The sequence below is a fragment of the Atractosteus spatula genome, chromosome 12, assembly GCF_055471065.1.
Source record: "Atractosteus spatula isolate fAtrSpa1 chromosome 12, fAtrSpa1.hap1, whole genome shotgun sequence".
Lineage (NCBI taxonomy): Eukaryota > Metazoa > Chordata > Actinopteri > Semionotiformes > Lepisosteidae > Atractosteus > Atractosteus spatula.
Genome location: NC_142717.1, coordinates 40,477,328 through 40,500,112, shown reverse-complemented (window position 1 = coordinate 40,500,112; position 22,785 = coordinate 40,477,328). Strand labels below are relative to the sequence as shown.

At 37.8% G+C, this 22,785-nt stretch overlaps 1 protein-coding gene across 1 annotated transcript; it reads right to left on the bottom strand.

The window, feature by feature from the left end:
• Positions 1-1,147: 1,147 nt before the first annotated feature.
• calb1 (calbindin 1) lies at positions 1,148-22,423 on the bottom strand. The gene is made up of 11 exons (XM_088929024.1): positions 22,281-22,423; positions 21,721-21,797; positions 12,052-12,126; positions 9,579-9,659; positions 5,628-5,684; positions 4,460-4,537; positions 3,698-3,753; positions 3,530-3,569; positions 3,369-3,422; positions 2,149-2,220; positions 1,148-2,005 (listed from the first exon to the last, which is right to left on the bottom strand). Exons 1-11 carry the CDS (start codon positions 22,357-22,359, stop codon positions 1,892-1,894), a joined length of 783 nt encoding a protein of 260 aa, XP_088785150.1. The 5' UTR covers positions 22,360-22,423; the 3' UTR covers positions 1,148-1,891.
• Between the last annotated feature and the right edge of the window lie 362 nt (positions 22,424-22,785).

The following is a 22,785-nucleotide window of genomic DNA, read 5'->3' as shown; positions in this document are numbered from 1 at the left end:
TGGGAAGGAGCAGCTTGCCTTATTTCAAAATAAGCAGTTTAAGTGTTTTTGACTCAGAAACCTAAATGGCCAAAGGCCAAATTAAAAGAGCATCAATAGAGAAAAACAGCAAACTTGACTTTAAAATAGATTTTGCGGTTTAGCTGAGGTTTTTATTATAAGTCATTGTGTATACTATATGTATATCTGTGGTACCACTATCTTAAGTACATACTGTATGTAATAGTTATTTTTCTGATTTATATTAGACTGTATTAGTAGTATTCACTTAATGACATTAAACTGATTGAGACAGGTTTTACAGTTTATCAGTATAAAACAAGAATGGCAATGAAAAGCATACTGTACAAGGCATCCTAAATATCAGAACTGGACTCCCAGATGCTAAAGTGATTGATGTTGAAATATGAAATATATGAAAGAATAGACACCTGAAGAAGGCTGCACAGCCGAAACGTTGTGTTTCTTTTCTTCTCTTTTCAGCATGGAATAAACCTTTACTTGTTCCTATGAAAGAAGAGTACCATTCTGGGACCTTTTCTCTTCAGTAACCATAATATCCTAAGGGATTCCCAATATTCTTATGAACCAGTGCAAAGTGTGAGGCAGGATCAGTCGATCACAGATCACACCAGACAAATACCAGGTAATACCAGTTAACTTGGACAGCATGGCTTGGGCCCAAGGGAGGAAATTGGAGGTCCCAGAAAAGGTCATGCAGTCTGTGGGAGGACATGCTCGCTCCACACTCAAGGTCTCCCTCTCTCCAGAACTCAACCCAGGACCCAAGAGTCGTGCAGGGGTGGGGCTAACTTCATTGCCACTGAGTAGCCCATGAATGGTCCTATGTGTGAACATCAGTTTATGCCATGATGGCTGGGTCCTTCACAGAGGACACGGTGGGTTGAAAAAAACTGATGAATACCCCTTTATAAGGGAAATGTATGGGCTTAAAAGGTAAGTGAACCTCACAACTCTATAGTCAATAAAACATTGTACTTTTTCTTGTAAATGAAAATGTGTAACAAATGAAATCTGTAACTGGTAATTCTGGAACCATGTCCAGTCAAAGATTACACAGAGGTAAAAGTAATGTAAGAGTTTATTTTACGCTTTTTAAATCAATCACACCACAACACACAACCACTTTTGTTAGGTAGTATTTGATCAGTATTTAATTACAGGGTTACACAGTGAGTCTGGTATAAAGCATAGTGCAGCACGCCATTCCTTACAGTGCAAATAGATTGATATTTCTTCAGAGAACAGGTGAGTCATTGCTGACATGTCAGGGCTAATAAATTATTGAGCTATGCAGAGAAATGGGCATTTAAATTCTTAATTAATGCCTTGATAAAAGGCTAGCCTTTAGCAACAAACATGCACTGCAAAAGTAAATTCAGCTAAATAACGTCAGTTTACATAATATGTTATTTCTCCATCTAATTAAACAATACACCCCCAAGTATCATTTAGTAATAATTTATTGCTTTGGCTATTTCATAATTATAATATTATCAGGCAGAATCTGTAACTGGTGTTAATGTAATACAACTTACACAGTATTCAGCAATACATCTCTGTACAGCTCTGCACACATCTCTTAATAAACTGGTAAGGAAGCAAAGGTATATACTGTATCACAGAATATATAATATAGAGTCAAAGCATATATCCTTTATTATTGTATTAATTTCATAATTACAAAAGCTGTACATTACAAACAGTATAGAAACGACAGATTGAAAATTATGTGCTACACATCCCAATTATGTATCTATGCGCTATCAGTAAAATGTACAGATAAAAAAACATCCTACAGTACACCCTTGGAATTAAGAGCTATCTTTAAACACATCACTAGTGAGTTGAGAATTGCCAGTAGAGCATCTTAGTTCTCATCAGCACAGAGGACTAGTGCTAACTCAGTTCTGTACAGCTTCCCTCCATCTGATAAGGCCATAATAGTTTTTTTATATGTTGCAATGTTTTTGATGTCTAACACCTGGGAAAACAAGAAAAATGGGTTTAAGTCATGTGGCATGTTTCATCATACATCAATGGAAATGGGGATTTTAGATTGAAAACTGATTTAAGTAGTTTGATTTACTGTATCAGTTTATGTCAGCTCATGTCATAAGACATTACCTTTTGATTTTTTTCACACAGGTCTTTTAATAAGGCATCCAGCTCATTCTCATCCATGTATCCATTTCCATCCTGAAAGTATCAAAGTACAAATGATATCTGAATAATTGAACAACACTATTGTATATCACTTTCATACCTAATTTAAATAAAAATGAATATATATATATATTAAATAATTCTGAAACACTCAATTCCTTAGACAAAGGATTTGAGTTTTAACAGATTGCATATGACATGCTGTATCTCAAGATATTGTATAAAATTATGCTCTCTGTTTTACCTCAGGTTTCCAGTATGTCTACAGTGAACTGTACCCCACCTCCTGGACTGACCTCTTGTAACTTTTGATTAGCCTTTAGGTTCATGAAAATAAACTCTGCTCAATAAACACAGGCCTAAACTGAGGAGGGAAAACACTCCCCAAGTATTTGTATGCCATATGCCATCAAGTGTTTGGATTTGCATTCCTGGGCGAAATATCCCAAATGAGCCTAATGACTGGTTCGCCCTTTAAAGCAGCCTGTAAAACCCTGAACTCAAAAACAAAATCTAATCTAAATGTCACTTATTAATACGTAAATACCACACAGTTTCAAAAGCAGGCATCGGTAAATTGCAAGCAACAGCCTGTCACTATATGCTTCAAAGCTCATTTCATGAACATGGTTGCCATTTCCTCAGCCAATTATGTTCCTGGGTATTCTGTTATCAACAAGGCCCCAAATGTCTGACTGACTGCAACCCGAAGCTGCCAATCAATAGGCACAAGAGGTACTGTCATCTGGCATAAAGGACTCATCCCCATTCAGGGACAAGACAACAGGCTAGAAGGTGTTGAAGCAAAGAGCTTGGAATAATTTTGGAAAACAGGAACATGAGGGTTAGATAAACTGCATCTCTCCTGCACACGAGGCTCGTACTGTACTTCAGAAGTGAAAATACAGGACTAATGTACAGCACAGAATGTTGTAGATATGAGCCACAAGTCGTCACTGGATAGTCATGTACAACAATATTGTACCTGCTGTGTAAAGGGTCTACATTTTCACCTTAACAAAATTCTCAAAGTAGGAAAAATATTACTCCAGCTAAAAATGAACACTGCAATTTTAGGTTTAATCATTTTCACTCACAATGTGACCTTTAAAGTCACTTCCGTTAAAGGACATTAGTGTTTATGACGGCGCATACTACGATAGTGTGAATGTAAAATTTACCTGGTCGTACAGTTCAAAAATTTTGTTGAACTCTTTTCTTGGCATTTTTACCCCCTGAAAAGAAAAATACGAAACAGAGTTAAATGTTAAGAGAATAAGGAATACATGGCTTTGAAAAAACATGTGCTTCCTTTTTACAAATGAATTTAAAACAGACCTACCTGAAACTTGAGTAAAAAGTTTTCTTGGTCTGGTAATAGCCTGTTAAAAGAATAAAAACTGAATTTACTTTGTAAGGAATAAGACGTTCCTTACTAGTGTGCTTTGTGTAATCAAAGCATTTATTTATATACACAGCTAGCATAAAGATCAATCAACAACAGACAAACCTTGCCATTTCTGCCAAGCACAGCTTCCCATCATTGTTGGAATCAAATATTTTTAGCTGAAATAAAAAATAATATTATATCAATTACATCAATACAAACTCTATCAATAATTAAAATGATATCAATAAAAACAAATAACACAACAAAGCTAAGTAAATAGTACCAGCATGGGAAATATGGTGATGCAGACAGTAGACATCTTACACACTGTGATCTTACACTAGCTTAAAGGAAGCATTGCAGGGCCCATTAGTCTCTATCCACTGACACCAGAATAATATGGCATGCTGGTTAGCAGGGCTGCTTCACAGTTCTAAAGCCCTGGGTTCAGTAACTAACACTGTGGTGCAGTGTGGCAGCTGTCTGTTGTCTCTGTGTTTCTGAATTTACCAGGTGCTTAGGTTTACATCCATCTCCAAAAGGCAAGAAGGCTGAGTGTGACTACCTACTATTGTAAATGGCCTTTTTCAAGAAGAAGGGAGGGGTGCTGTCCTCAATTCAACCAGTTCTGGCTATGGGCCAACAGGAGTATACAACGCAATGACAGTGATGAGCTGAACTGAATCACCTCTATTCAAAATCACCAGGCTTCATTAAAAATCATGTGTTGTGTGACAGAGAAACTTGAGCGAGTTGAACACCTATTGATTATTCATAATTGATTTCATTTGAATCATTTAAGGTTTTTAGTGAAGCTCTTGCCTGTCTTTGTAGAGCATTAAGCTTGATTTGCACGAACAGGCAGCTAGCGGGGGTTCTTACCGTAGTTTGCGTATACTCGTCTAATTTTTTGTCATCATAGGTTTTCTTTGCTTTCAGAAGTAGATCTCGCAAAAAATTCTGTAACCCGGGAAACAGATATTGATGTCACTTTTAAGGTTCACAGACGATCTGAAAGCTTTCATACAAAATTCCCTTCATTACAAAAGAGATTAATGTTTTGAATTTCATTTCATGCAATAATCAATCTGCAATAAAGGTGCTATGGCCAGAGACCACAGCATTATACCTTTGAATCTCATTCAAACCGCCATGTGTGATTGTGTCACTGCAGTAATACAGAACAGCACACAAATGATTCACCAGCCATGATTTATAAAATTAAATCACTGCTCATGCTTTAAATGTGTATAATTGCACTGTGTTAATATAACAATTCTCAAAAGAGGAGTTATTACAACTTTCAAAAAATGTACTTTTTAGCAGTTTTTGTTTAATGAAATCCTAGCAGTTTGCGAATATCACAGAAGTTCTGGACAATAAGGGAATTAGTCCACAATCTCTGTAAGTTATTTCAAGTACAAAAACAGTCATTTATTTTGTTGGTTGTAAGTGTTATTGAAACACTTTAAAGCCAGGTCAATTGTCCAATCAAAAAATAGCTGAACCAAATGCTTTTTGGAACTTTTTCTTGTTTCCTATTACAAACTGTTTTCAGTCAACAGCTCAAACACTGCTGTCAGAAGTCTCTGTGATAAATTGCCTTTATTACACTGTGAATATCGAACACCTGACCTGGAACAGAAAAGTTTTTGCTTTTTTATACTACCATTTTATTAATTACAAGCTCATAAAAGTTGTTACAGACCTTACTTATGAATTCTGGAACTTGACGCTAAATAAATTGAGCCATAATTAAACTGTACTCTGTGCGCTCAAGCACATTCATCATTAAAGCCTGGGCACTGAGTGGCTGGTCTGCTCACTTTGCACTGACCCTGGTTTTCATAAGCCTGCCTGGGATTTTGATGTCTTCCGTGCTCATGGCGAATGGCATTTAGAGTTTAATTATTTCTGTTTTCCTCTTTAACTTTAGAATATTTAAAAGAAAGTATAAAAATGCAGCAAAAGTACGAAAATATAACCGTTTCTGTTTTAATTAAGAGTACTTAAAAAGCTTAGAAATGTTTAAACAAATGACGATGCTTACCTTAAGTTCATCTGCTTCGATGTAGCCACTGTGATCAGCATCATACTTTCTCCAGGCCTATGAGACACAAATGACCACTTCACATTACAGTTTCTGCACAAAATACAAGGAGAACTCAGAAATTCCATAGGAATTAACTTCCTGGCAATAATCTACAAGATGTTTGCACTAGCGTTCACAAACTATAATATTGGCTACAGTGGAAATTGGATTTCTTCTAGTTTACAGAATAAACAGGATTCAGAAGTGTATTACGTTGTGGACATTCTGTAGGTAGCAGGAAAAGCAATTAAGGTTTTGAATGAGGATGAAACATTGCTGTGCATAGGACTCATTGATTATGAGAAAGCATTCGATTCAATATTCACAAGAAAACCAAGGAGATAAAAAGCCCTACAAGAACTAAATCAAGGATTTACAGCACATGTCTCCAGTCCTATTCCTAAAGGTAACCATTAAGTTATCTATTTCTAAAGACCTGGAACAGGCCAGTTGAACAGGTAATTTGTTATGTTAAGTCATTGATGATCATTTGGAGAAAAAATATGAAGACCCCTCAACCCCTATGAAAAAAGCTCTCCTAAAGCATAAAGCTTAATTGATTAATAATTTAAAATATTCCTACCCGTTACAAGACTGCTGATTTAGGGTGCCCTGTAATACTGAAAGGACTAGGTTGTGGAAGTTGGCGATTTACAAGAACACATTATTTTCCATAATGCCACACAGAAAGACAGAAAGAGAATCCGAACTAAAGGAGAACTCCACCAAGCAGCAGTCATAACTCCAGATTAGCTGGACACTGGATTGGAAACCAAAAGGAATTTATTGGAATGTCGGAATCCTCATAATTGAAGGTTGAGTGTTGATGTAATTCTGTTTACACCAAACCCAGAACAGTTACAACTACAAGTCCAAGAACTACATGAAGCCAACAAAAAAGAAGGTCTGAAAATTAATTTAAAGAAATGAAATGGCTATCATAACAAATATACCCCTCCCCCAAGAAAATATGAATTTGTATTAAGGTATGTCATGAATTCTTAATATTCTGGGCCAATGCATTTCAGTAATAAAAAGAGATGTTTTAAACAAAGATAAGAGCAAGAATCATTTGGAAGATTAGATATGATTCCACAGAGGAAAATGTCTGTATATTCTAAAAGCAAGTTCTTCAATCAATGTAATCCTTGTTTTAAACTGTAAAACTGTAAAACTGTACCCTGAATTCCAAAGGTCAGAAGCAACCAAGAATCCAAAACAAAATGCATGAAATAACAAGATATGTAAAAGAAACAAATGGGTCAGAGGACAAAAAAGATTATGGAACACCATTATCAGATTGAGGCGTATAGTGGCAATGGCACAAACAAACAGTGAGAGAAAAGGATTACTGTTGGTACCAAGGAAATACTGAAACAGATCAGAGGAGGTGAACAAACAGCCAAGAAGAAGAGTTCTTGTTAGATAATGATATTACTGTAAGTCAGTGCATTTGCAGGATAGGGATTACTCCAGATAGAATACTAGATCTTGGTGAGATCGTCATCCTGGGGTGGATCAACAAGGAATGAAGTTTACAATTGCTACTTAAAGGCCACATCGGGACTACACTGAAATTAAAACATCCCGCCTTGATGTTTAGCCTGCATTTGCTCAATAATTATCCCGTTTCAAAACACCTGTGTAAAGGCTCGCTGCCCAGGTGACAATTAATAATCACTGCAGCCTCCTTAGATTTCAGTCATGTTTTTTGGGATACTGTACCTCAAAAAGTGCTGCCGCAACTGATTCATGCCCAAATGTACGCTGCAGTCCAGCTTGTTGTAATATTTTTTTTACTGACCTTGTAACAGAAAGCTCTTGTAATTTTAAACAGCCGGTGCAGGACAGTAACTCGGATGTTAATGCATCATGCTTCCAATATGTAATCAATCTTGTTTATTTAATTTTGAATTAAGTGCATACCTGTAGATTGCAGAGCTACCAATTTGCAGTATATGCACCGAACAAGGGAAGAAACTTGTAACTAAAAATAAATTGTGATAATGCCAAAAACAAAATGAGACCAAGTGCCATGACATTTTATCGAACGCCATGACATTAATGCTGATTTATATTTTCTATCAGCAGGGTGACTTTTCAAGATACTGGATTGAAAGGCAAAAGCCATTAAATGGACCTTAACATTCAAGGCTGATGTATTGGTATTTGAATTACTGTCTAGGATGAAACTGTTGGAAGCTGTACAAGCTGTGGATCTGCAAAGTCAGCTTTGCACCAGTTTGCAGGGGCTGTTCTGTGGGTTTCTGTCCCACTTTTCTCATAAAGCCGGAATATAAGCATGTGCTTGACTGAACACCGAGCCCTAGGTGCTACATGTCATCTCGAATCATACCACAAATGTTAAATATGTATCAAATCTGGTAAATAGGCCATCCACGATATTCCCGCTACAGTCTTATTTCTGGAAGAAACTGTTTTTTTACACATGCAAAGGGAGGACGTGTGTTGCCCTACTGGCATTTCTTCACTTCCCACAGGAAGAGCGGCAAGTGAGGTCCCATGACTTGATCAGTGTAGCACAATGCTATCAAGCCGCCTCCTTCTACCACTGGACACACATGGCTAGACAAGGGGGCATGATTTCTGGCTTCCAGCGATCATTGATGGACCGTGTTTGGCTGTAGTGTCCTGCCTAGTTGCAAACACAGTATCGCCCTGCACCCTCGGACCGTACCATTCTCCCTTTAACATTAAACTTATCATCTCATTATCATATCATTAAACTTAGCATACCCCCCGCATAACAATCCATTCTTAATCTTTCAACAACATGACTATACAGAATGTACAAATAAAACAAAGAATCATGACCAAAACATTTTACTCAATTTAACTGCATCTGTACAAAATGGTACTTCCTATACCGGAAGATGTGCGCATGCACCACCCAGCGTTGACGCTACGAAGTCAAGCTGAGAAGCGGGCTCGGGCTTGGACCCATGAGGCCACCGTACCCGGAAGTGTAGCTGCCCAGGACGCCCAGTGACCACAACACGGAAAAAAGGAAGACAAACAGACGGACAGAACGCTCTCTCATACAGCTAAGTACAAATAAACAGAAAACATAACGTTATCCTTGAGAGTCTGTCTGATTTTGTACGAATAACAGGAACTGATTACGAAGTAAAATGCGGTTATGTTTGTGCGTGTATAAAATGGGAAACTCCTAGCCGAGCCCCGATTGTGTACTCTCGCGAGTTAGCCAACAGGAAAATGGATGTATGAACGTGTGTAATTTAAGTAGGATAACGTGTGTTGTGTACTGTCTGTGGACGGTGACGGGGATCCCTCTGTCACAGTTACCCTCTGTTGGCCTACGTTAGACCTGGTCCTCACCTCTTGGTTGTATTACAGTTCCTTACTGATGCTACAGCACGCATAGTTAAGCCACACCTTCATACATATAAAATCACAATGTTTCACTAACCTTTACTGACCTAATATTCACAATAGCTGGCAAACTAAATAAATGGCATTGATGGATATCTCTAATTTGTGAAAGGAGATTACCATGTAAATAATACCAGCCAAAGAGTAACCTGTAGTACTACTGGAACTAAAATCGCTTTTATTATAGAGTTACTAGCAATTTCCCCTTTACTAGTCTACTGTGAAGTGGTATATTGTGACGTTAATCAAAAATGTAAGTTATATGCAAACTTTATATAGACATTTTATTTCTCATATTTCTATTTATAGAAATGGATTTAGTGTTGCTATAGTATTATATTAGAAATCAAGAATATGAATTCTGTATTTTTATAGTTTTTAAAGACCACCGGAAACTTTTGTCTTGTTGTTTCTACTAAGACTGCTTGTCTTAGAATTACAAAGAATTCTATATATTATATACAGTTATATTAAATTCTGTGAGTAAATACATACCTGCATAAATTCTGCACAGGATTTCAGCTGTTGCCGAAAAAATAACAGGAAATTTTCTTCAGTGGGTAATATCTGAACAAGCTGTAAGGAGAAATAAAAGATAAAACAAAGAAGAATAAGAGCCTCACCAGTGCAAAAAGTTCCTTTTCTTAAATTAACTCAAAGCCAAGAGCTGACACAAAATAAAAAAGAAAAATGTCTCAAAACATGCTTTGTGTGCTGCTGTACACTACATCATGTAACTTTTAACACTTGACAACAAAAATGTGAAGTTAAATTTAAATATTTAAAGCATTTTAAACTTCTGCCACAGAAACAACCTACTGTATGTCAACCAGGTGAAGTACTTTAAATGTGCAAATGACACACAAGTAGTTGTAATGTGTAAGGTTTTATGGTTTTAGCAAAGTTTATCTTAAGTATTCTTTAAAAGCCTGGACTATGCCTTTCAGTAACTGTGAGAGTATTTGCATAATGCCTAGAATCACTTTACACTTGAGATATATCTAAAAACCACAAGGATAGCACTGAGAACATTTAAGAGACTCCAGAGTTTTGTGACACAACTAGACTTTAAGCAGTGTAAAGCAGATGGCTGTGTTAGTGTGAAATCTGTAAAGGAACAAGCACAGATTCCTGCCACTGTATCACCATTTGGTTTTTACTCTTCGTTTTTACAAGTAATATACAATGATAGCATATTGTGACACATTTTTCAGGTCTAACAATGATGGGAAACAAAAAGAATACAGCTAATAATTACTACTGCGGGTGCCAATTATGCCAGACCTGTTGGACTGTAGTTGTCTTAGGGAAATGGAAGAATAATCTTTGGATTGCTGAATCCAAAATGCATTTAAGTGCACAAGCAAAGTGCTGACTTTTCCCTACACACATCACTGTAAGCCATTAGTGAGCTGTCCCAAAATCATTATTTCCAATTTCTTTTATGAATCCTCACTGCACATACATGTTAGTTTCAGCCTCTAGCAATTTTCAGAGCATCTTAAAATAAACTTGAATAAATACACACTAGATGCTGTGCAAGCCTCTTACAGTAAGAAGGCATGCACACTGCCTCAGGGAAGGCAGAGCTATAAAAATGCAATGGCCTTACTCTGAAAATAAAATCACTAACACCTGCCGTGCTGCACACTTCCTGCAATGTTCTTCAGTGTCTCTAAAGCACTTAGTTTATGCTTCAGTCCATCGCACATCCTGTCCTTCACAACCGCCAGTATGAACAAAGCAAGCAGCTATCGGAAAACAAATCACACTCTCAGTATTTACTCTGTCTGCCGTACATCCCAAGATTCAAAATATTCAATATTCAAAACAATTTAATTTTCTGTGTTGAAGGATTTTGTTTTATTTTATCTCAGTCATCTGTTTTTTGCCAGCACAAAATAACGATTTTCTCTGATTTACCAAGGCAGCATGGATATGCACTGTAAACTTTCCAAAACCATGTTTGGGAAGACAAACTGAGGTTAATAAGGTTCTGCCTGCGTCTGATATTAGTTTTCTTTGTACAACAAGCCAGATGATTTGTTAGAGGGTGTACCATACCTAAGTAATGCTGTTTTTAAGACCCAAGTATGCCTATTCTTTGTTTTCCGTACTTAACATGCAGTCCCATACGTTCATCAGCCAGGTACCGTGATTTTAAAATATGTAATTTTCCCCCATTCTGGCAGGGTCCCTATATTGACAAATACAAGCTTGAATTGAAAGGTAAATCTGGGACAATTTATTAGACAACAACAACCAAAATGATTTAGAACTACAGGATGCATGTTTACAGACACACTGTAAATATACTCAATGACATTAAGACATTCAGAAGGTATATTACACTCTCCACTCTGACAGACCTAAATGACAGCAGCAATAACTTACCTCAATCTCTATCGGTCTGAGCAGACGGCTCATTGCAGCTCTAAAACAGCTTTCAAAGCAGACCACTGTTTCTATTTTTTATTAAGTCACGTTTTATTTCATGTTTTGCTGCAGCTTAGAATTGTGATATTTCTATACATTAGAATGAAGTGGTGTTTAATAACACTTAAGAAGCAGTTTATGAGATTTTGTAATTACTTTATAAATAAAGCTACAGACACAATGATAGTCAATAGAAAATCACTGTTCTCAAAACCAACATTTTTCACAACAGATGATCCATGGTAATTAAAGACAATGTAAAATATTATAATTGAAATGCGCTTTGTATCTGCAGTAACTGAACAGGTCTGGTAAACCCAAAAATAATTCTTAAATCAATTAAGAGAAGGAAATTTATTGAATCGTATTGCACCTGTCTATATACTGTATCTGAAACATTTGATAGCAAATCTTTAAAATTATATTTCACAGTCAGAGAACTGGATAATATAAAATCTAATGGTTGTTGTTTTGAGAGCTGTGTTGTATACTCCAGTTGTGTTCTAGAGTAAAATGCCTAAAAAGTTCTTACCTCTACAATGCCTATCTTACCACCAGCATTCTGTTCATACTCTTCCACAAAAGCCTTCATTTGCTCTGTTAATTCCTGAAAACATCGATAAGAAAAATGACATTACTTCTAGCAGACCCTGAAAATTGTTTGTAAGATGTCAGATTCAGGTTCCAACTTGTGTGGGTTGTTGACCCCTATTTGTGCAAGAGTGTTTTTATAAATCTGAATTTCATAATTTAGGAGACTTTAAGATTTATGATTAGGATTTATCTTACCGGAGTCTGCTGCAAAGCCACAAACAACACATTGTATTTATCAGTCAACAAAACCAGTCCTAATAAAAAAATTCTCTGTAGTTGAAAGCATTTTGCCTTCAAGGAATAACTTGATTTTTTTCATTTACACCTTCTTGAATTTTCGATTTGTCCTCAGTGATGTACTGTGTTTGTCAGTTTAATCAATTTATCATGAATTAGAATTAATAGAATTCTGATTATTAAACAGGTAATGTGTACAATTAATTGGAATTTCTTTCACCCCCTGCTAAACACCATAAAGCAAATACATTATTAATCTCTTAATGACAATGGTGAAAAGGATAGCATGCCAACCATACAAATCAAAGCTAAAAAGTTAATATAAACTATTAAATCATTGAATAAACACTAATTAATTGCAATCATATATCATGATCCTACAGAAAATGAGACAGAAAAAATTATCTTAACCTCTTCATGTAAACACTAGTGTTATAGTTTAGGAAAGTAATGAATTATTTTATTAGCTGAAATAGTCTGACATAATTTTTCTCTCAAAAAATTCCAGTTCATGAAGAATGTTCCACTGTTTTTATGTATATACAACTGTCAAAAGTTTTCTTCTCTCCTTGCTTTCAGTCATTAGCACTTTAGAAAGCCCGGTATAATACCACAATATAATTATACATACATCATTTTCTCCAATCCTTTCCCACTGCCACTACTACAAATGATACTCCTTATTAATGAGGCTTAGACAAGCTACATAAGAGTGAGAAACATTGTGAAACTTTCAGCTTTTGGCCACATAAGGGACACATAACTAAATCTAACAACGTCATTTGATTTTTGAGGCTTTGCTTAACTACATTTTCATGGAATTAAAAATTTAGTCATCATTATATTGACATTCTACAAAATTACTTTTTTCAACATAATACACTGTTTCAAGGTTCTTTTAAATGGCTTTTATGTTTGTAATACACTGGCTAAGACCTGTTATCACTGACATTTGAGACTTATAGGAATTTGAGATTTAGCAGGAATGTTTCAGGTTCTCTGGGCCTGGGAAGACAAGAGCTCAGCACTGACATTGAATACTCTAGTTCACATGAGCATCTGCCCTGACTGAGCATCTGCCCTGACTTTCATGGGCATAGACACCCCACAACCACATAGACATTGACGTGTCCTTGCCAGCACGCCTGGACAAATAAAAAAAAAAATTAGATGTTGTGGAAGCTGGACAAGGTCTTGTGCGTCCTGGAGCACCTCCTGCTCTACTGTGCCAGGAAAAGTCTCCAAACCCTTTTTTTCCCTACATACTCCATATATTTGAAACATAAAATGCTATTAGATCTTAGACTAAGTCCTAATAATGGATACATTTTACCTGTTGAAACAAAACATGATATACTTTCAACATGTACTGTATTTATTGCATCCTCAAATTATGCAATATTCAATATCCAGGTGTGACAAAGAATGTTAATCTTTAGATTCAGTAAATGGTGGCTGCACCCTTAAGCTGCAATGACTCCAGCTAAATGCTACCTGTAATATCTCACATCGGTTTAGAAGAATTTTGACCCATTCCTCCTTACAGAACTCTTCCAGCTCGTTGACACCTGAGGGCTGCCTCGCATGGACAGCTCGCTTCACTTCCTGAATAAAATATTTCAACGGGGTTTAGGTCCTGCCTTTGACTGGGCCATTGTAAAACACAGAATCTCTTCTCCTGCAGCATCTGCTTATATGTTTAGGATCATTGTCTTGTTGCACGACTAACTTTCGGTTCAGTTTCAGGTCAGAGATGGTTGGCCTGACATGGTTGGTCTTGAATCTCCTGGTACAATGCAGAATTCAAGGTTCTGTCAATATTGGCAAACAGCCCCGAAGCATGGGATTCCCACCACCACGCTTGATGGTTGGGATGAGGAAGCGCTGTCTGAAGGCAGTTTGTTTGGTTTTTACTACACAAAACGTTTCTCATTGAGGTCGGAGAATTTTAAGTTTGACTCATCTGTCCCGAGATCATTGTTCCAGAAGTCTTGTTCTTCAGCTATGTGCTGTTTGGAAAATGTTCAGTAATTTTCTGAGAGCTGAATCATAAACAGTCATTTTAGCCAAAGTGAAAGCGGCCTGCAGTTCCTTTAGCTATTACTCAGGGGCTCTTTGTAATTTTCGTAACGATTTTCTGGTATGTTCTTGGATGGATTTTGGTAAGATGAGCACTCCTGAACAGAGTGACTGTGGTCTAGAACTTTCACCATTTGTAGACTCTGATAGTGGATTGGTGGAGCACTGAATACTTAGAGAATACTTATACGTGTAGCCCTTTCTGGACTGATAATCATCAATATCTCTTTTCTGAGATCCTCAGAATTCTTTCTGATAATAATTGCTTATGTTTATATAGTGCTTTTCTGGACACTACACTCCTGCACTCAAAGCACTTTAGATGTAATCGGGACTCCCCTCCACCACCACCAATGTACAGCATCCTCCTGGATGATGCGACGGCAGCCATAGTGCGCCAGAACACTCACCACACCTCAGCTGTCAGTGGGGAGGAGAACAGAATAATGAAGCCGGTTCATAGACGGGGATTATTAGGAGGATTAGGGGATTATTAGGAGTAAGGAGTATTAGGAGTAAGGGCCAATGTGAAATTTGGCCAGGATGCCAGGGTTACACCCCTACTCTTTTCGAGAAGCACCCTGGAATTTTTAATGACCACAGAGAGTCAGGACCTCAGTTTTATGTCTCATCCGAAGGACGGCGCCTGTTTACAGTATAGTGTCCCCCTCACTATACTGGGACATTAGGACCCACACAGACTGCAGGGTGAGCACCCCCTGCTGGCCCCCTAACACCTCTTCCAGCAGCAACCTTCGTTTTTCCCAGGAGGTCTCCCATCTAGGTACTGACCAGGCTCACACCCTGCTTAGCTTCAGTGGGTTGCAAGTTGTGAGTTGCAGGGTGATATGGCTGCTGAGTGAATTCACACTTTTACTGGACTAATCAAGAGACTTCCACACACCTGTATAGAGAAGACCAAACTCCTCAGATCTTTATAGATTGGGACTCAGTCCCCAAGAACTACCTAATTATTTAAACACCTGTTACTAATTCTTTCATTAATAGAGCTAGTGAAATTAGGGGTTCAGTTACTTTTTCACAAGCCCTGTACCTTAATTACTCATTGTTTGTTTAATTCATACTGTACATCATTTTGTTTCAAAGAGATTTCTTAGTTATAAACCCTTTTGGATATTTATGTAAAATTGGCTTAGATTCAAGAAGGCTTTCCTGATAAAACTATGAAATTTCCATATTTATCGCTGGGGCTCACAAAAGTTTTCTTGACATTGGAGATTGTCACCCTTGGTAGCACATTCAACATGTAAATAAAAAGGTTTGATGGTTTACAGTACCTTGATCCTATTAGAGTCTAATTAATGACTGTAGTGGATTTATTTTTTATGCATAGTCTTCCCCAGGTTAAAAGAGCATTAGTATAACCAGCTATACAAGAAGCAGAACAGATTGACACTGTTCCATCACTCTGTTTTGATCTTCAGAAACAGCTGAGGAGTATATACAACACTAAACAAATATATAGCACTGCCCATATTCATTTTTATTTACACTGAGTCTTTTGCTCCTTCACTGTGCTATCCTACTTGCTGGTGAAGAAATAAGCCATTGGCAACACCTGACACAAAACATTTAACTGTTTTGCATCAATTTCTCAATGAAATATACATGTCAGTACAGTTTTTCACACCTGATGCTTACCTGAAAAAGATGAGTTACAGCACAAACTAAAGAAAAAACAAAATATGTTGATGGGAGATATCTTATAGACTGCAGTTTTTCTCTTCTTTCTGTAGATTCTCATAATTTAGATAATTACTAGAACCATCTTGAGATGAGTTCCATCATTGTTAGTGCAAAAGTGCAAATTCTTGTCCAAAGCACCTTGAGTCTTTAACATGAAAGCACAATGTCTAATCCAAAACTAAGCATTGAACAAAATAAAAATATATTTTCTCCTAGCTGTTCTGTCCCACATTTCGTGTTGCAGTGGCTCTGTGTCAGAGCGCAGGGTCAGCCATTTATACGGTGCCCCTGGAGCAGTTGGGATTAAGGGCCTTGCTCAAGGGCCCAATGGAGTAGGATTCCTCTGCTGGCCGCAAGATACGAACCGGCAACCTTCTAGCCACAAGTACAGATCTTTAGCCCCCAAGCTTCTCTCCCTGTCTGTGTGTCTCATGGAGAGCAAGTTGGGGTATGCTAAAAGACAAATTCCTAATACATAAAATTGTATATGGCCAATAAAGTGATCTTATCTTTTCAATGTACCCTTAGCTCTTATCAAATTTGCACAGTAGCATTGTGTAATTATCACTTGAATGGCCTGACAAGTATGGGTCTAAAAGATCACCACAAGAAAAAAACAGACTGTGCCATGGGGATTCTGAAAGGCAAATCTGTGCTATTTTGTCATGTGCTGAAATTTATACTGACAATGTTAGATTTTAAAATTGCTTAGTTTTGTGGAAGATATTGCGTCCAATTCTTGGTTTCACTGCTTTAATAGAAGCATAGTGGCTGAAGGACAAATTAAATATGAATTAAATACTAAGGACATGAACAAGACCATGCCTGAAAATAGGGTGGCTGTTGAATCAGTTATTTCATTACGGTATTGCTTATCCATAATTTTGAGGTCTATTTGGTGTGTGGATCCCACACAGCTCCATCTCATTTATCAAATACATACATAATGTTTGGGAGATGGGAAAGTTATAGCTCCTTCAGAAAAGATAACATTGAAATATCATCTCATGACCTTTTGTAGGCAGTATTAGCTTCCAAATTGTAACAGGTGTTCAAATTTCTAAATAGCTGATGGGTGGCTTCATTAGAGGTTTACATGAACTGGAATCCATGTACCCCTGGTACTCCAGCACATCAAGAAACAAATAATATGGTGAGTTAGTGAAATATTAATTGATGCCAATTCATTTCATTGGGACTTGATATTCTCTTTAAGCTGATTAGTGGGTGTATGAGGGCGGTAGTTTCAGACATCTGGAAGCAAGTTTCCCAGAATGCAATAGAGAATGACCAGCCATTATTGGTCACCTGACCAACAGGTGGAAAACATTTAAAACCAGGAAGTTGAAGCTTCCAAATTGCAAACTGTACCAAGGGGATAAGGAAGCAACCAACCTAGGAGCCCATCTTTATTCATAAAGAGAAGTCTAGTTAGAGCTGGGAAGAAGAGCTCAGAATCTGTTTTGGTTTTTTTCTGTTGCTCTAAAAGAGCATATAAAGACTGGTCCTTGTCACATCCATGACAGAGTCGAGTATTTTCATGGTAGAGATCCCCGTGGCATGCTACCAGAAAAGCGGATCTTTCACAGTGAGTCATCAATTCAAACCCAGAAGCTGAATCTTTCCTTCTGCATCATGCTGCGTAACATGATAGACACCGAGGAACATTGGTCATGTGACAGACCTGAATCCCTGTGTGGTGCAGAATGGAGATCTCTTTGTTAACAGGGACTGAGCTGAAATCTTCCATATCCCAGGTGAAAACCTGTGGTCTGGTCACAGCAAGCAAGAAGCACGTACTGTTTCATCAAACCACGAAGCACAAAAAGAGAAGTGAGCATAACCCCAACTGAGCATGTTTGAAAAATGTAATGAAGGGCAACAACAGTCTCTCCAGTGCAATCCAGGATCAGGCAGATGTTAAAGGAACCCATATCCATTGGATCCAGATTTCTGTACACGTCAGATCAGTGGAATCTACAGTACTGTATATGCCAATGTCAAAAAAGCCACATGAAAAAATGTCAGTAAGTGCTGAAATTAAAGAGGAAATAACTTTGAAATGTGATGTGAGTTTAAGAATTTCTTATTTATTTTTGTTGCACACAACATTCCACTAGTAAAACACCGTATTACGTTAACCATGTATCCCATTCAAGAATAGTACAAAACACTTTTTTGGTTGAAAATTCTGATCACTAGCAAAAGTTATGTGGAATATTGATCATCATGAATTACCAGAATTTGACTAAACTGATGGATTGTAAGCCTAGAAATCATGTCATTTGACAAGAGTTCAAAGATGGCGATGGATGTATTGTTCAATGCAATAAAACTTGTTTTTCAATAAAACTTCAATACTATCCAGCCCTTACTGCTAGGGAGGAAGCTGGAGGAGATGCAAGTGGGTGCCTCCGTGATCTCATGGATCAGGCAGACCAGTTTGTGAGACTTCAGAACTGTCTCTCTGAACAAGTAGTGAGTAACACAGGGGCTCCTCGGGACAGTTCTTTCTCTGTCCCTCTTTAAATACAACTCAAAGTCGTGCCACCTGCAGAAGTTCTCAGACGACTCTGCAATTGTGGGATGTATTAAGGGTGGGCAGGAGGAAGAGTACAGAGGACTGGTCAGCAGCTTTGTGGAGTGGTGTGGGGAGAACCACCTGCAATTGAATCTAACAAAGACGAAGGAACTGGTGGTAGATTTCAGGAGAAAAAGGGTCCAACCCACTCCGTCTACATCCATGGGAGAGGCGTGGAGATAGTGGACGCATGCAAGTACCTGGGAGTGCACATCGACGATAGACTGGAATGGTCTAAGAACATCGAGGCCATCTACAAGATGGGTCAGAGCCGACTTTACTTCTTGAGGAGGCTCAGGTCCTTCAATGTGTGTAGTAAGATGCTACATATGTTCTATCAGTTGGTTGTGGCGAGCGCCATTTTCTATGCGGTGGTATGCTGGGGCTCTGGGATTAGAGCAGGGGATGTTAATAAGCTGAACAATCTCATCAGAAGAGCAAGCTCAGTCATTGGGTCTGGCCTGGACCCCCTGGAGGTAGTGGCTGAGAGGAGAATGGTGTCCAAACTAGAGGCCATCATGGACAACATCTCCCATCCCCTCTATGACATGCTTGTGAGAATGAAGAGCATGTTCGGCAATAGGCTGATCCAACCACGGTGTGACCGGGAGCGCTACAGGAGGTCATTCTTGCCTTCAGCCATAAGACTGTACAACTCATCCACTGTGTCTGGGCAGGGGCAACATTGACATTGACCTGTTTTTGGACTAAACAGTAAACTCTGCTTACATCTGGCTTTTCCCACTTACAACTGTTTTTTGTGCAATATATGCCAGGGACTTGTGCAATATATTTATATTTATAATGTGCAATACAACTTTTTGTGTATTGTATTGTGTTCTGGTTGTTCAATGTATATTCTGGACTGGACTGTTTTGGACTGTGAGCAACTCTTTTTAGTGCACTTCTCACTGACTGTACTGATTGTATTCTGTTGTTGTATTATTGTATCATTTCGTTACACTGTGCTGTTGCACTGCAATTCCCCTCACAGGATCAATAAAGTTATCTATCTATTGTAATTCTTACAGAAATCTACTTAAAGATACTCAAATCATAAGGATCTCACAATTCCATTGTGAACTGTCCATCACAGTACTTTGATACAATACAGAAAGTGTATTGGTGGGAAGAAATGATAATTAGGACTTGCGTCAGTTGTCCAAAAATGATCAAAACGGTCACATTTAAAAAAATTTTTTCACGGACCACTAATGTATTTTGCATTTCCTCAAATGCACACATTTGCACGTATTTAATCAAATCTGCTTATTCTACAAACATACTGTATCCTATCCAGTATCTGTATTGTTTACTGGTAACTGACTGAAGTTAGAATGTGGAATTTGTTTACCAAGTAAACAACAACCCCAACGAAGACTAATTCAAATTAATTGCGGTCTTCCAAAGCATTTGTAATATATTTTACAACGCAACGCTGTCATTAAATCTAGATGCGTAGCATTTCTGATGCACCGTACCACTACATATCAGGCAATATTGCAATATGCTAAGAGGTCGCACAATTCATTTATCTTGTTCACAGTGCCAACGGATTAATTAAATGTGAATGGACGGATACGAATAAAGCAGAAACCTTTAACGGTGTCTTGGAAGAAGCGCAGCACCGTAATGGGTTTGCCTAAGCTCACCCGTATTTTAATGACTCTCGGCTCGGTTAGGCTCCTGCTACGAACAGCCGTTTGATCGTCTTTATGAAGCAAGCTAAATATCATTCTTAATCAAGAGATTAAATTATCAAAGCGCGGCGGTTCAATGTAAGAAAATATAAAAAAGCAAAGACAAAATCCAGTTATCCACGCAAACTTTTTTCCCCACCTCCCAGGAACAGTTTCCATTTACTAAGAAAACATCCTACATACCGTAAACTGGGTATGACTGGTCCCTACTGGTCATCTGTTCCTGTTTATCTAAGAAATGATCTGGTATGCTTTCCACTTTACTCCCGAGTGCTAAAGGAAATACGGTCCTGCACGTACTGTAGAGCGTTTCTTACAGCACATAAAACTAACTTTGGGGTAAAACGGAACCTTTCAGACGTTTGAAACGCATGAACAGGTAGACTGACTAGTTATGTTTCGCTCTTCATAACACCCCTTTGAAAAAACACAGCAATTTTAAACACTGTTTTCACCAGTACGTTTACCGTACAGCTTGTTTTCTTTATGGAAATGATGTCACCCTTACTGCAGTATTCATTATCTCATTGGGAGCATTCTACAGATAATCCAAGAGAAATATACAATAAAACAAAAGTAATTCCTAAGGTACATTCAGGAAGATCTCGCTAGAGTGTCTATCAATATACTGTATAAATTAAGAATTCTTGTGTTATGTATAACTCATTGATGACACCATATTGTTTTTGTAATTGGGAGAAACACATTTTGATATTACTTGTGCCAACGGCAACACTGGGCATTTAAAAAAGCAAATTCATATTATTTTTTAACAGATGGGCACATGTACTCTTCGATTAAAGGCATCCCATAAACCGCCGTATCTCTATTTTCAAACGATTATTGTGACTGTGGCAAAATGACAGCAAATGAGAATCCAGACCTGACATCGAGTCTGCTTCAAAACACAAGATAAATCGTTTATCAGTTAAGGGTAAGGATCTGATTTTGAAGGCAACTGAGTCAAAACAGTCCAACAAAAAAGTTATATGTACTGTATTTGTCGAACAAAACCACTTGTTTTCTGATCACCTCCAGATTCAACTATATATCTTTAAAAGCTAAAAAATATCTTATACTGTAAAAATCAAAACCTATATTCAGTTCCCCTTTGATACCAAGAATTAAGCTTCATCGTGCAATTAGCCGAACCTTAAACGCAGTACTGAAATTAACGACCGAATATTCAGTTTAATTGATTAGCGATCTAATGCAACATACTCTTCAGTGCCAGTCAATTTCATATTTAGAGCTAAACGCCGGAAACATTATAGACATTGACAAAATCTTAATTTGTACTCACTAGTCCTGCTTGTTTTCGAGCTTGCTGGAGCTCTTTGATAAAGTTCTGCAACTCCTTTCCTTCAATATATCCATTACCTGTAACAATAAATTTGCAGTTTAACAAATCAATAAATTACCCGATTGATTGCAGTTAATACATTTAACTGTATTAAAGGTAAGAAATTATATTGTCATTGTCCTTAAAAAGTTTGACTTGAATAACAGTTACTGTACTGTAACAGCGCGCATTTTCTAAAATACTTTCTATACTAAGACCTTTGTAAAAAAGGTCTATACTAGTAACGTTAAAACATAAGAATTAATCGTTCGATTAGTTTAAAGAGGGTAAACTAAACATGCACTAAACAGAAAAGTTTTTATTCTCGTTCTTTCAGCCCAAACACAAAGTTACCTGTTAATGTACCGAAGCCTAAATTACAGTGACAACTCTCACCGAGGAAGAGATTTCCTCAAGCGAATAAAGATTTATGCGAACATCTAAATGTAATTACAGTGGTGCTCCCATAGCAAAGTTCTGCACTGAACCGTATCTAATCCGTGAAAAACGGATATAATTACCATCGTTGTCATAATGGCGAAAGATATCCAGGAACTGTGTTGCGGAGATTTCAACTCCTTGCAGGTAAGCGTTGGCCATTGCGCGGGGTTGCAGCCGATGTTGCAGAAGGTGAGCTAGCTGGTGCTCTCAAACTGGGATGCCTTGATCAACGGGGCTCAGTATTTAACGCAGAGCCAACGCAGCCCCGCCTCCGCTTGCAGTACGGAGAGTTGGAAGTCGGGGCTGCAGCTCACCTCTTAGGGATCTGCTGTCTGCAGCGTGGCGGGCAGTGAGCTCACCTAAGCAGGCACCAGATGCAACGTCGGAATTCAGAGAGGCACACTTAATAAATCTCACTTAAGCTGAAGTCTTTAAGCATCTGGTGATGTTCGAAGGACAAACTCCTAAGGACATTAATAGGAGGTCAATATGTCATCCGACTCACGTTTAAGAGTACACCGGACGATGCAGTGAAACAGGAGGATACTGGGTTGGAGGATTCATTCAGATGTTTCTGACAGATTA